Genomic DNA, 14,694 nt, shown 5'->3' with positions numbered 1-14,694 from the left:
ATATATATATATATATCCTCTCTTTCTCTGTCTCTGTCTGTCTGTCTGTCTCTCTATATATGTATATATATATATATCCTTCTCTCTTTCTCTGTCTCTCTCTCCCTCTCCCTTCCTTTCTCCCCCATCCACCATATTCTTTCAGATATTGCTGAATATTTAGCAATCACATCTTCCAGCTCTTTTGAAGCAGGGGGTAGAGACGTACTACATCTAAATTAGTTGACTTGAATTCAGCAAGGGCTGCAAGGGGATCTCTTACTTATCTTGAGTTTCAACTTTCTGGAAACCATTTTCCTTCTATTATTTTCAGTACAAAATTCCTTTCCTTGGCAAAGAAAGCAGAAATAAGAAAAGGAACCCAAAAGTTTTACCTTCTCTTGGTGGTCCTATCCACTTTTTTTGATCATTCTCCTTTTTTTCTCCCAGTACAGCTAAAACACACACACACACGTACACATTTTGTTGTCCTTATTTTCCTCTTACAACCCTCCAGCCTCAGCTTTCTTGGGGTCTCTAGCCTCGTGGAGGAAGAATGTAGATGATAATGGTCACTCACTCACCTGTAGCAGAAATGCAAATAGTATACACTCTATGTGAGTCACTGGAGAATTTTCCCTGCTCTTAATACTATTGAAATTTTCAGCCTCAATTGTTTGTTTGTGTTTTTAACTTTATGGATATGTCAACCATAACCTTATCCACCTCCCCCTTAGCCTTGTACAGGCTGCTTATCTATTTCCTCAATTTGCTACATATTCCAGTCTAGTGATTTGCTTCACTTTCTAAATTTCAGGCATTTGGGTAAAGACAGCTGAAATCATGAATTTTACTAATGGCTCTTTTTCTTGAATTTTTTAATTTCCTCTGCTTGCCTTCACTTGCATTGCCTTTGTTATAAACAAAAGGTCCTAGGGAGATATAGGTATACAGTGAGGTGAATGTATCTATGTATTCTTCCTAGTTGCAAGTTCTATGTATTCTTCAAGTTACCCTTGATGGTTGTTATAATTTCCCCTTTTCTCTAACAGTTGCCCAGGGAGGACCCTGAAAGGTTAGGTGGATGGGTAACCCCTTCAGGTCCAACTTGGGGTTGGTTAAATTATTTTTATTTGCTTTGGATCACGTTTGGTATCTGACTGCGTTGACTCCCTTCCCAATGGTCATGATAGAAAGACCACTCAGGAAAGTACTTATTAAACTCTCTTTATTTATCATCTATAATCAGGGAAAGGATAAACAGGATAAGGAATGGGGATTGGAGATCCTGTCAATCTAATATCTGTAACTAGTTGACAATCAGGACTAGAAGCTATTGATCTAATAAAAGCTGGAGCTTTATTCTCCACTACCCCTCTGGCCCATCCTGGCCACAGCCAAGCCAGAGAATAGAAACTGCTGTTGATGCAGCTGTGTTGATGATGTTATTCTCTCAGCTTTTCACTATCAGTGTTTGGTGATGCACTAGCTCTCACAGTCTTCAGGAAATATTCAAATTCTTCCTACCCTCTTCTTCATAGACTTCCCAGCCTCCCTTCACCACCCAGAGACCTAAAGACCTAAAGAACCCACCCAACACCAAAGGTCAAAGATCAAAGACCAAAGGACCAAAGACCCCTTCAAATGGCTGTCAGGGGAATTTATACTGCCAGGCCAACCAACATTTGCCCCTGGCTCATGGCATCTGGGAACATTCTATGCCTTCTAACTGTCTCCCCTGTCATTCAAAGGTGGCATCCATCATTTCCCAGGATGTGAATATAACACCTCCTTTTCCTTCTAGATCCTTGCTTCAGGTTCTATTCCCTATTCCCCTGGTCCTCCTTATGTCCTCCTTCATTCTTTCATATCCTACTCAAATGTCCTTGCTCTTGCTTCCTCCAGCCTAGAACACTGGTCAGAATCTGGGCCTGGGTATTACTTATTAAATTTCCTTCAATTTTCCAAAAAAAAAAATTCTTCCCAAATTCAATCTCTGACCTACTTCCTTAATCCAAACTCTTATGAGTCACCTACACAGGTTCCTTCTCTCACTTCTTCTGCTCCTTCTCCTAGCGAAGTTAGAGGTAGAAGACTGAGACTAAATTAGTGTTCTTTACACTATATTGTAACAGCCAAAGTGGCAGCTCAAGAGGGGGGATTATTGTTGTTCAGTTGCTTCCAGTTGTGTCTGAATCTTCATGATCTCATTTGGGCTTTTCTTGGCATGGTTTGTCTTGTCTTGTCTTGTCTTATCTTGTCCAACTCGCTTTACAGGTGAGAAAACTGAGGCAAGCAGGGTGAAGTGACTTGCCTAAGGTCATCAAGCTGGATTTCAACTAAGAAAGATGAGTCTTCCTGACTCCATGCCCAGCACTCTATACAATGTGCCACCTAGCTGCCCAGGAAGGGGACTAGCATCTTGAAAGTGTGGTCGGAGACAGTCCCAGGAAAATGTGCCAAGCCCCACATTATGGTTTTATGGTTTTTCATGTTTTATTGAGAAAACAAAAATTGATTAGAGTTCAATTCAGATTAGGTGTCAGGTGATATGGAACCATGGCCATACCATGGCTTTAAAATAAATTTTTGTCAGGAGCAGCTGGGTGGCTCAGTTGTAAGACGGGGAAAACTAGATATTAAAGATATGGTCGCCAGAAATCGATTAACTTGATTTCAAAATAAAATAGACCCAAGTCAGGATGACTTTTATGGTGGTTTATTTACAATTAGTAAGGTTGAAGATAGGGAAGTTGAGAGAGAGAAACTCTGGCCTGGACCTGAGGCCCAAACCAAAAACCAGCCCTGGGGATGGGAAGTCTCAAGGTTCAAATCTTCCCTCAGACACTTCCTAGCCGTGTGACCCTGAGCAAGTCACTTAACCTCCATTGCCTAGACCTTACCTTTCTTCTGCCTTGAAACCAACACATAGTACTAATTCTAAGATGGAAGGTAAAGGTTAAAAAAAAAAAAAGATTCGTCCCATTTACCAAACCACTTAAAATTTCTTTTTTTTATAATAGGGAATAATTCTGGGTCTGGTAGTCTTTAAATTTCTTCCTTCAAAAGTAAAATTTTACTAGAAAATATTCACTCTACTTTCATGATGAAAACATATATTTGATGTAAATAAATGCTGGTTTAAAGAAAGGGAAATGTACTTGAACAGTGGGGCTTAGTATGACGGTTCAGCTCAGCTGGAAGGTTCCCAAATGTAGGCGTGCTTTGTTGCTATTCTATTCAGCATGTGACCTCTGGCAAGAGACGCGGAATCATGGTTAAATTTTTCTGAGCCTGAAGAAGCAATAGATATGTCACAGTAATGCAGCTTTGAAAAACAGGTTCAAAATAACAGATTTTCATGAATCAAATATGGATATTGTTATTAATCGTGATTTAAATTTCTAGTGCCATTTTTATCCCCAAGCCTAGATTTTAGAATCTGTTTCCAAGTTCAGTACTATTTCAATAACTATTAGATAAAGAATTCTGAGGGAATTATGAGAAAGAACACTATCCACATGCAGAGGAAGAACTGTGGGAGCAGAAACACAGAAGAAAAACTTGCTTGATCACATGGATCGATGGGGATATGACTGGGGATGTAGAGTCTAAGTGATCACCCTAATGTAAATATTAATAATATGGAAATAGGTCTTGATCAATGACACATGTAAAACCCAGTGGAATTGTGCATTGGCTGTGGGAGGGGGGTGGGAAAGAATATGAATCATGTAACCATGGAAAAATGTTCTTAATAAAAAATAACTATTAGATATACAGCAACATCACAATTCTTGGGTTACTGGATTCCAATTTTCCCAAAGTCAGTGTGTCCAAAAGCTATTGGGGAGTTAATTTCTCTTTTTGTTATTTAGGTGATCCAACAACTTAGTGGCACTTGAATCTGATAATTTGTTCATTTAGCACATTTGTCAAGTTGTCTAGCAATACATGTCTTTAGCAAGTTCATGCTTACTCAATTCAGAATGATTAACATGATTGTTTACATCTGTTTTCAATATGAGGGTGAGAGGAAGCATAAAAATGGAATCCCTGAAAGTCAAGTAATGGAACAGTGAATCTCAGAAAGCTTCCCAAGCTGAGGGCCTGACTTGTTTTGAAAATAGAATCAATTTGGTTGCATGTCACTGTCCCTTATGCAAATAAAACATAAAAAGTTGATGGGCAAATGACACTTTACCGCTCTTCCTAGTGCTTCAAAGAGAAGGGGATCGACATTTTTACTAACAATTTGCACACTTTCTACATGAGCATATTGTGGTAATATTAACCTGATGGTAACGAAGATCATTAATCTAGAGAAGTCACCATCTAACTTTTTTAAACCCTCACCTTCTATCTAAGAAGCAATGCTGTGTGTTGGTTCTAAGGGAGGAGAGCAGTAAGAGCGAGGCAATGGGGGTTAAGTGACTTGCCCAAACACAGCTAGGAAGTGTCTGAGACCAGATTTGAACCTAGGACCTCCCGTCTCTAGGCTTGGTTCTCAAATCACTCAGCCACCTACCTGTCTCTCAGTCTCTGTTTTCAATATTCATTTAAATTATTATTCCCTGTCTCTCTGTCTCTCCCTCCCTCTGCTCTGTCTCTGTCTTTGTCTCTCTGTTTCTGGCTCTGGCTCGCTCTGTCTCTGTCTCTCTCACTGTCTTTTGGTCTCTGTCTCTCTTCCTTCCTTTCTCTATCTCCCCTTCCTTTCCTCTCCCTCCCACTTCTCTCCTTTATTTCCTCTCCATTCTTTTTCTCCCCCCCCCTTTCTTTCTTTGCTTTCTCCCATTCCCCTCCCCAACCTGGGTAGATGAAGTGAGGTCTGCATTTCTCCTCACAAAGGATATCTCCCTTGCGAGACATGAAATCATCGAGCAGAACTACTAGTAAAATGATCACTGTGAAGCACTTCAGCCTTGAAAAGCTGCTGTATCATTGTCCTTCTTAGCATGTCTTTTTTTCTTTTAACCTTTTGGTTGACCTAGAAGATTGAGCCCAAGAGTTTGTTCCCAAAATACGGTCACACACTTTTAACTGTTCTGTGTGCAAGGGTCGACAGGGAGCACCGAGGCACTATCCTGATGGACTACTTCCAACAGTGATACTTCAGCTGCCTCTTCTGTTCTAACTATTTATAGCTACATTAACCATGTTCCTTATTCCCTAAATATCTATCAGCAGAGACCTCCTTACTTAAAAAAAATAAGAGATTAGAGCTACAAGTCTGAAAATTGTATTCTTATGGAAAGGAAAAGTAATAAATTGAAGATTGAGAAATGCCTTTTTCTTTGAAAGTCATTACTTCCCTCCAAAGGACATGAAGAATGACTAGTGATGGCATCTTGCTCACAACCCCGTTCTGCTATTTGTATCCTTCTGTGATCTTTAAAAAGGGGGTGGGGGTGGAGCATAAAAGATATGAGTCATCAGAATGCATTACCAAGATAAAGTGTTGACATTTCTGCTAAAGAATTCTAAGAAAAGGGAAGCCAGATCTCTTTTTCTTTCTCTCTTTCTGGGGTGGCATAAAAACCAAGTGATGGTCTGAGGCAGGGGACATGAATGTAGAAGATCCTTGGGTTTTCTAGGAAAGACAGTTCTCTGATCCTGATCATCTTGTTCCCATTCACAGACTCTTTAGTCTCCAAAAGGGGGAGAATTTTAAGTGATGCATGATATAAATTTACAATACCCTTTTGAGCGGCATTTAGAAGGGAGTGTTTTTATTTCAAAATTTACAATTGGGAGTGTTACTTTACCTAATGGAAATTGCTCATGTGCTTCATCCATAACTGTTGTAATATGTTATTTGGCACTCGTGAGATTTCTTTAAACCAATCTGAAGCTGCATTAAGTGAAAAGGCAGCAAGTAGTGATACTTTTGTGCTAGTTTGACCACATCTGAAATGTGGTGTTCAGTTCTAGGCATCACATATCATCAGGAAGAGTGTTGACAAACTGGGCTGTAATCCAGAAGAATACAGGCATGCTGGAAGGGCTTGATCAATATACCAGAGAGGAATATCAGAAAGATTGACAGGTGAACAAGTGATTACATTTTTGTTGCGTGGCTTCAGAAGGCAAGACTTCAACTAGTATCTTGAAGTTGCAGAAATATGCTTTAGTTTTAATGGGGAAAAATGCTTTTTCCTAATAATCAGAGCTTTCCAAAAGTTGAATGGATTATTATTCTAAAGCATTTTGCAAATTTAATGATGCTACTTATTATTTTATTTTTTAATGGATTACTTTGGAAGGTAATTAGTTCCCCATCACTGGGGACCTTCAAATATAGGTTGGATGGTCACTTGTCCAGAATATCGCAGGAGTGGTTTACTGTTCAGGTATGGGTTGGACTGGATGACTTCTAAGGTTCTATGATTCCATCTAATCATCAGTCTGAAAGACTTTCTTACTAGACTGATCATGTAAAATAAGTATTTCAGTATTTCAAAAGATTTGTAAATTCATAAATGTTAATATTCTCTATTTAATCACTTTATATTTGAAGAGATGGTTTTTAAGAGTTGTGCTCTTATTTGATGAATCTCTCAGCACCTGGCCAATCATTGAGTGACAGGGTCCATTTCTAGACCTTTCCACTTTCATAGCACCTGGCCAAGCTTGACTTACTGGGATGGTCTTTGAGAGACCAGAGCTATCTCCATGGCACAAAGTGACAATCCTTATCTATTTTATAGTTATGCATTCAACTTAGAAATTACCCAGGAGTTTCCTTAACATGACACCTTGTTTTCTTTTTTTACCTCAGTTAAATATTTGAATATGGACCCTGATTTATAGGAGTTCCTTGCTTCCCTCAATAGTATAAAAAGCATATTGAAAATTCGCTCAAATGACAATGTGGATGTAGAGACCATATGATTCCATGGTCTTCTGGGTCCAATTTAATGGATGAGGTCCAATTAGATTTTGTGTGTGTGTGCGTGCGTGCGTGTGTGTGTGTGTGTGTGTGTGTGTGTGTGTGTGTTAATCTGTCATCATAATGGGAAGACAGATCCACTTAACTCCAGAAATGACAATATTTCAGTTGCTGTTTCCATCCTAGACTCTAAGAGCTTAGGCTTAATACTAGAGTCCTGATGAGGAGAATAACCTTTTTAGGTGTCCAACATAGCTCATTTCAATTTCTCTGGTTACTAGTATCTTATATCTATATAACAAAATGGAAGAAAAAGTGACAGTTCACTTATAAAGCTAGTGAAAAAATAACATATTAGTTTTCCTAACCAAGATCTTTATGGGTCTCCTTTTTCCCTCTATCCTCTCTCATAGAACAGGGGCAGGGGATCCAATGTTCTATATATTCATATTTAACTGATTATGTCATTAGAGGTAAACAGAAACAATTTCCACCTTCTCTGGTTTCTAGGTGTTTCTTTCAGGTGAATGTGTAACAACTGACAGAAGGTCTCTTGCTGGGAGACCAGTATCAGCTCATGAAAACAGGAGTGGACTAAATATTATGTTTCAGACCTTTTTCAGGTCTGCTACAAAGACCAAATGAGGGATAGGTAAAAATTCTGAACCTCATTATCTAATTTTCCTAAAAAAAGAAAAAGAAAAACAAATAAAAGAAACCCATCCACATCTCATGCTAGGGAAAGTGAAGACTAAAACGGAAATGTATAAAAGCCTATTTCTGGAGTCTATCTCACAGAATTCTCTACCTTGATACAACCTAGAATTAGTCATTTTAAAAGAAAGATCTAACTGCATATAAGATTTTTCAAACAATTTTTGGACCATAGCAGGTCCATGAATTGAGGGAGATCCTCTTGACATGGTAGTTTTCAGGTCCAGAACTTTTATGTAGTGCTCAGCTAGTGGCTTTGCACTGTTGATAAAGATTTGTCTTGGTCACCATCATCATTGAACCTTTTCATTAGGATGATCTCAGTCAAATGTATTATTGGCATTCCTGTCTGCCCTGCTGCCATATGGGCGAGGGCTACCACTGCTTACCACACCTGCGTGGTTTTTGCCTTAGATTAAATACGTTTTAAGCACTGAGCAGCAGCTGTCTCATTCGGTTTTTGTTGCAGCTCGTATGAATCGATCTGGTGGTCTCTGACATAGCCTCTCAACTCTGGAACTGGAAGATGTCTAAGTAAAGATAGATTTTTTTCCCCGTTTGGCAATAGCTTACAACCTCTGCTACACAGGCGGTGCCTTCTGCTGCCACCTATCAATTCTACACAGATCTGTTTATATTCCCTTTCTCCTGCGGCTTTATCTTCCTGCTCCTCACTCATCTGCAGACACTTGGGTACTTAAATATACTTTATCTAATCAGGTCTATTATAGCCAAAGCTTTTGACAGTCATTCCATGAGCTAATGTCTTGGTTCTGCACCCTTCTGGCTACTGTCTTCCTATTTATGGCATTTATTTCCTTTAAATAATATGGACAATGAGATTATGTTTATCATTATAGAAATTGTGAAGTTACACAGTATGGAGGAATAGATGATGTGGCTTAACCTTTGTTCTGAAAACCATTTGGTGTGTATGCATATACATACATTGTATTTTTACATATATAATTATGCTGTATATGTATTTATAGACACACCTACATATGTAAATGCACATGGAATATAAATGGCAAGATTTCAGAAGCTTTAGGAATGTTTTGACCATAGTAACATCCTGGTCTGGCATCTAATAAAAATGTCTTTATATGGACTACAGTAAAGAGATATTCAAAGTCAATTATTTTAGAAGCTTCAATAGGCTGGGAAGAAATAGGAAAGCGGGCCATGTCGTACACCGTCTGTTCCCACACCGTGGGCTCTCTAACACGTGGGCTGTTTACACACATCTGCTGAGGTGTCATTTGTGACTGGATCTCCACTTCACAAGTGTTCCTCCCCCCAAGCCAACTTTACAAAATCTGAGAGAGACGATTAGTCCACTAAGCGCCATTTTAAAAAAAGAAAGAAAGGAAACCCTGGGCCCTTTTTGTAAAAGAAAGTACCCTTTGCTTGTCAGGGTTAAGCACGCTGAGGGTTAAAATGATTAGTTGTTGCCCGTATTGAATGTATGAATGCACAGTGATTCCTCTGGCTTATTCTGATCTAATTTCTTTTCCTTTCCAGTGAGGAAGAGAAGGCTGGCAGACTTGACTGGGCCCATTATTCCCAAGTGCCGAAGCGGCGTGTAGTTTGCGGTGCTGGAGTCTATGCCTTTAAGTAGGACATCTGCTGAGAGTTTGTGCTATATGGGAGAACCTATAGAAAAAACAAAACAAAACACCTGCACAGTGTATTTTTGTGGTTCAGTTCTGTATTGCATCTTTATGCACTAAATGTTTTTAAGTTAACTAGTGGTTGTAGTTGAAGATTTTACAAAATGTGGTTAATGTGAAGTTTTCTTTAGTCATAGAAATTCAAGATTGTTATTCTGTAAAAACCTGCTGATTTCATGGAAGAGTACATAATAGTACCAAAGCGACTTAACCCCACAAATAATGTTTATATTTTTTTCTGGGTGGTGTTTGGGGTACACTTAGATTGTATTATGCATGAACAAACAACATACTGTCCCACATGGTTTTAGAAGCATTATAAAATACTTTATTTTAAAACTTGATCTCAGATAGTTAGCAAATATAACAGTTTGATAGTCATTGTTATGATTCTCTCTTTAATTTTAAGAATTTAACTTCAGAATTGCAGTCAACAAGCTGAAGAGCTAAAAAATATGGAGAGTTTCTAATTCCTATAGAAAGGCAAGAGCGATAAGGCCACAGATTCTTAACAGCAGTCACAGTTATTGAAAAACACAAAACAAAGGGATTTTTTGAGTGTTTGAAAGTGATTTTTAAAAACTAGATTATAAGGTTCAGTTTTCAAATCTGCCCTTTTCTCTCCCAACCCCATTTTCCCTTTAATTTTTCTTTAATAAAAATAACTTCTATGTATTTAGCCATGAACATTAAGTTAGGATTTTTTTCTCTTTTATTAAATGTCAGTTTTATGAGAAGAGATGAAAACCTGTAGTCAAATAAAATACTATCTGAAAATATTCTTTATAGTATGTAACACTGAAGGTCAGATGGACTAACAAAAAGCAGAATTATATAACCAGGACAACTTAGGGATAAACTTATCCATAGATTCGAGATGTTGGGAAATCTTATAGATGACCCAGCTATCCTATCTTTTACCTAAATAATGCCCATTTGATCTGATTCTAGGTATGAAAGTAAAATTTTGGAAGACAAAACCATCCTTCAGGTCTAGATGGATAAAAAATTGAAAACGGAAAGAATCTGGCCAAACTAGACTGGACGTGGGCTATCCGGGAACAACATTTCTGAATATCTGGTTTTGTCACATTGTATATCTCTAGGGATCAAGCAAAAATTATTCTTAAACCTCCTAGTACCATCTGATAGAAATAACGTAAAGCCCAAAAGACCCTGTGCCTTTTCATATGCCATAGTGCCAACTAAAGTAATATTTTTATTGCCTTTGGAAAGATTTACAATTTGTGATTTAGTAACTCTTAAGAGCATGCCAAAAAGGCTGAAGAGTTCAGTATGGCTTATAGAGTTCTGAGAACGGGGAGGAGTTATTTTTGTTTCAGTGGCCTTTGAAGAAGAAATATATATATTTGTATTAATTTAACTATACAAGGTCATAATAGATGGAGTCAGAGTATTAGCATTATGGGAAGAATATACATTTAGTCTCAAAATTTGGCCCAGAAACGGCACCATTCTGTAGGGAATTGTTGAAGCCATCACTGTAAGCTACAATATAACATTAAATCAGTTGGTTGTCTTATTGTTTCTGTGTTGTGGAGAACTCTTGTCTATGAAAAAAAAAAATCTTGGCAATTGTCTTTTGGAACAAATCTGAGCAAAAGAATGTACAGCCAATCCGATACTTCTCAACTAACTCCCTAAAAATGCAAGTTGTGTTTCTATACACTGCAAAGGTTTCTTGAGCTCTTGAACAGTTCACGGAAGACTCGACCACAGAACTGACACTGGAGGAAGGACTACAGTTAACATTATCCCACTCCCAAAGTCATCCATATCTCCACTGGATTAGGGCTCTATCATATCTTCTTCATAGCTCAAAGAATGCTAAAACAGGAAGAGTCCTAGAGATTTAATCCAACCTCCTCATTTTACAGAAGAGGAAATCAAGGCCTAGGAAAGGGAAATGAATTGCCTAAGATTATACAGCTAATAAATTGCAAAAAATTGGAATCTGAATTCTAGTTTCTGAGACCCCCATATCTAGTTATCTACTATAATATATGGCTTTTTAAAGATATCAGTTGTACCATCAAAGTATCAGCTGTTATTCATGTGCTTTCAGATTTCATGGAGTGATGAGGTCTGCAAGTTGACTTGAAAGCTAAGCCACAGAGAAGACACTTGTATTATTCTTTACATTCTAAGATGTGTGTGTGGCACTCATGACTTCCTAGGTGGATGGGGAATAGTTGAAAAGATCTGATCTATGTTTTTTCCCTTCCATAGGAAGGGGCAGAGGTTACAGAAAGAACATTGGCTTAGGATTCAGAAGTCCTAAGGTGCTGCCACTAATTTACTGTGTAACCCTGGGCAAACCCCTCACCAATGTTGTGTGCCTTGGTTTTTCCCACTACAGAATGAGGATAAAAACAAATGCCCTACATCCCTCTGACTGGTTTTGAAGCTCAGAAGATACATGAAAAGGCTTTGAAAAGTGTATACCACAATGGAAATACAAACTATTTCAATTAATATCAAGCATATATTTGTTGCTTTGTTGACAAGTTAAAAGTACCTCTGGGCCAATGAATCTCATTTCTATTAAGATTATGAACTTATTTATAAGGTTTCTCTAACTCTAGTCAGAGACAATAGTTGTTTTGATTAATATGTAGGCACATTTCACTTTCAGATAATCCCTTAACATACAAAAATCACACACAAAACGGATATGCGTGGAGGATGATTTTAACATTACAGAGTGACTCTTTGCTTTACTAAAAAATTCACTGCAGTTTGTTTAAATAAGAAGTTCCCCTGTTGCATTAAAACGAAAATTCCATCAATACAAATTTGACTCATATATTTTCAGTATAGGAGTTCTCTGTTTTTGAGGGGCTTAGCTATTATCCCAATAGCTGCTTCTACTTCAGGCTTGTTTCTTTTTCTTCTTTGGAACTCCCTACCCCGATCCTTCTATCACCTTCCATGTCAGAAACTTCTAGTTTCTTTCCTGTGTATGGCATTCAAAGTGGAAAACAAATAGAGTGAGTCCCTACCCCTATCTTTAAAACACCTTACTCATGCCTGCAACCCTGATGTATGAAGTGACTACAACCAGGAGGAGTAGGGATGTGTCATCACTGATTCCCTTTTCCTTCCATGTCCTGAAGACTGTCACCTCTGAGGGTTTAGTGACATCACTGGCTGTTTCTCTGCCTTAAATGTCCTCATCCTGCTTTGGAGGAGTCATCTGCTACTATGGTTTAGGGGCAGGTGCTGCCCTAGTGTTGCCCCTGCTTCCTTCTTCAAGCTTCCAATCTTTGGGGTCACCAGTGGATCAAATAAAGGCCAATCAACTTCTGTGACAGATAGCTGAGGTCTAATTCTACTGTAAGGCCTCCTTTAAGTGCCCAAAGGGACTAGAATAGGTACATAAAAATATGTAAAGCAAAATGTATCAATAATGAAAACTAGAATTATTAAAAATAATTTTCTCATTAATTAAGCAATAAAATCTTCCATGTGTGATTATGAATGTATTACTCTCTGGACTCATTTTCATCTGTGGAATTCTGATGTAATAATTGGCACAAAAAGACTGCTCCATAGTAAGCAAAAAACTAACTTTTATAGGTTAACAAGAGTAGAAAATGCCAGCTTGGTTCTACTCTTTTAACCTGCTGAATATTTCTAAATTTTTGTACTGGCCTTTTTAACAAGGTTGGCTGGTTATGCCTCACTACCTACTACAAGCTGGGTAGCATTTTATTATTAAAACGACTAAATGATATCCCTAAGTATATTTCTTATCTCAGTCCTTGAAAAGTGCCTTTTGTGTTTTTTTTTTTGCTTGGTGGCATTGGGCTCCAAATGGTTAATTCCTTCTGTTATCCACTATTAATTCATTTCATGTCAACTAGGAACATTCAATGGTTTGAGAATTCTAAGATGATATTTAACTTTAAGTTAATTCAAATTATTTAACTTTATGAGATTTAAGATTACTGCAACAAAACTAACAGGATGGAAATTAATCCCACAGGGTTTTGCTTAGATATAAAAAAGATTTAGTCACTTAGGCAATTTTTCTGTTGTGGTAGAACAGGACACATTTCTTTCGTTACTTATAGATTTTCCAAAACTCACAATAATAAATAAGTTAGAAATTATCAATTGATGATGATTTTGCAAGTGCATTTCAATAGCCACTAAAGTTTATACGATAGACATATTCCTGAAAACATTATGAAATAATGTAAATCAAATCTTATATGCCCAATGCTGTACATTCATTAAGAGTGGAATATTCTAAGAGTTGCTGAGGAAAAACACAGAATGGCTGTGAACTCAAGAAAGGGATAAATACCATACTCAAATGCTAATGCTCGTGATTTGAACACTGCCTTATTTTTCAGGCAGAAAAATAGCCAGGTCAAGCTCTCAGCTTAAGAAATGCTCAGGCTAGAGAGATACAGTACACTAAATCTGAGGAACACTGTGTGGTCAGAGAACTAGACTCCTTCTCCCTCATCTCATGCTAAGGTTATTCCACCATGACTTTTGACCTTGAGCTGTTTCTTTAAAACAGAAGATGTCTGGGACCTTATGTTGGAAGAAAAAAAAAAATGACCAAGTGGAATGGAAGCAGTGAAGACAGCAATGTGTATAGAGATGGATACCTATCTTCTATCTATCTTACCTTTTCTCTTTACTAGCAAGTTATCAGTTCAGCAATGTTGATGTACTTAGTAACTGAACATTCTCAAAGTGGCTATTTGAGATACCAAAATGCAAACAAAGGTGACAAAACATTAAGTCTTAGGTCCTCAAATACATACTGATGTACTTGCAGGGCATTCTCACAGCTCAAATTTGAAAGACCAAAAATGCCAATTGTATAAGTCTAAAACTATCCTAGACCTCTGTAAAGAAATATTTGTTATTCTCTAATAAGTTTGTAAAATTGAAATGATGTATTGACTTTGCTATAATTTTAAGATAGTAATAATAGAGGCCATTTGTATATTGTGTGTTTTCAGTCTTATGGCAAAAGCTATTGCAGGATTGTTAAAGACGTGGTCCTGAAACACTTCATCTCAAAGTGGCCAAGTGATGATGTCACTGTTTCCATGCATCCATTTCAGCCCTTTCTGCTTCCAAATGGTCTGATAAGAACTTACCCTAACTATATCAGCATCACTCTCTCATTCCCAACCAGTCTTAAATCCACCTCAAAAGACGACGTGATATAGTGGCCAAGTTGGACACAACTCTATTGTTGGTGAGCACTGATAACACCATTACTCTGTGATCATTGTCATGATCTCCTAGAGGTAGGGCTATAGCCCTGACCCTCATAATTGACATTATGAACCCTATAAGGAAAATGTTGCTGATGAGCTTAACATAAGCAATGGCATAATTGGACTAAAGTTGGTAGCTTGCCTATTTACACCATCCGGTAAGTCCTGA

The 14,694-nt window shown here is 37.8% G+C and overlaps 1 protein-coding gene across 2 annotated transcripts in view; it reads left to right on the top strand.

Annotated features, from left to right (window-relative positions):
- TMOD1 (tropomodulin 1) overlaps window positions 1-10,786 on the top strand; it is a 130,228-nt gene extending 119,442 nt beyond the window's left edge. Inside the window, exons 10-11 of one of the 2 annotated variants that reach the window (XM_044660854.1) lie at window positions 8,052-8,116; window positions 9,107-9,163. In XM_044660854.1, coding sequence (XP_044516789.1) covers window positions 8,052-8,080 — 29 coding nt within the window. In that variant the 3' untranslated portion in view covers window positions 8,081-8,116; window positions 9,107-9,163. Of the gene's footprint in view, window positions 1-8,051; window positions 8,117-9,106 lie in introns of both variants that reach the window. The other variant, XM_044660846.1, reaches the window with a different exon arrangement.
- The last annotated feature ends 3,908 nt before the right edge of the window (window positions 10,787-14,694 follow it).

This window comes from Gracilinanus agilis, chromosome 1 (assembly GCF_016433145.1).
Source record: "Gracilinanus agilis isolate LMUSP501 chromosome 1, AgileGrace, whole genome shotgun sequence".
Lineage (NCBI taxonomy): Eukaryota > Metazoa > Chordata > Mammalia > Didelphimorphia > Didelphidae > Gracilinanus > Gracilinanus agilis.
Note: the sequence above shows the minus strand (reverse complement) of the source record. Positions and strands in the feature narration are given on the sequence as shown.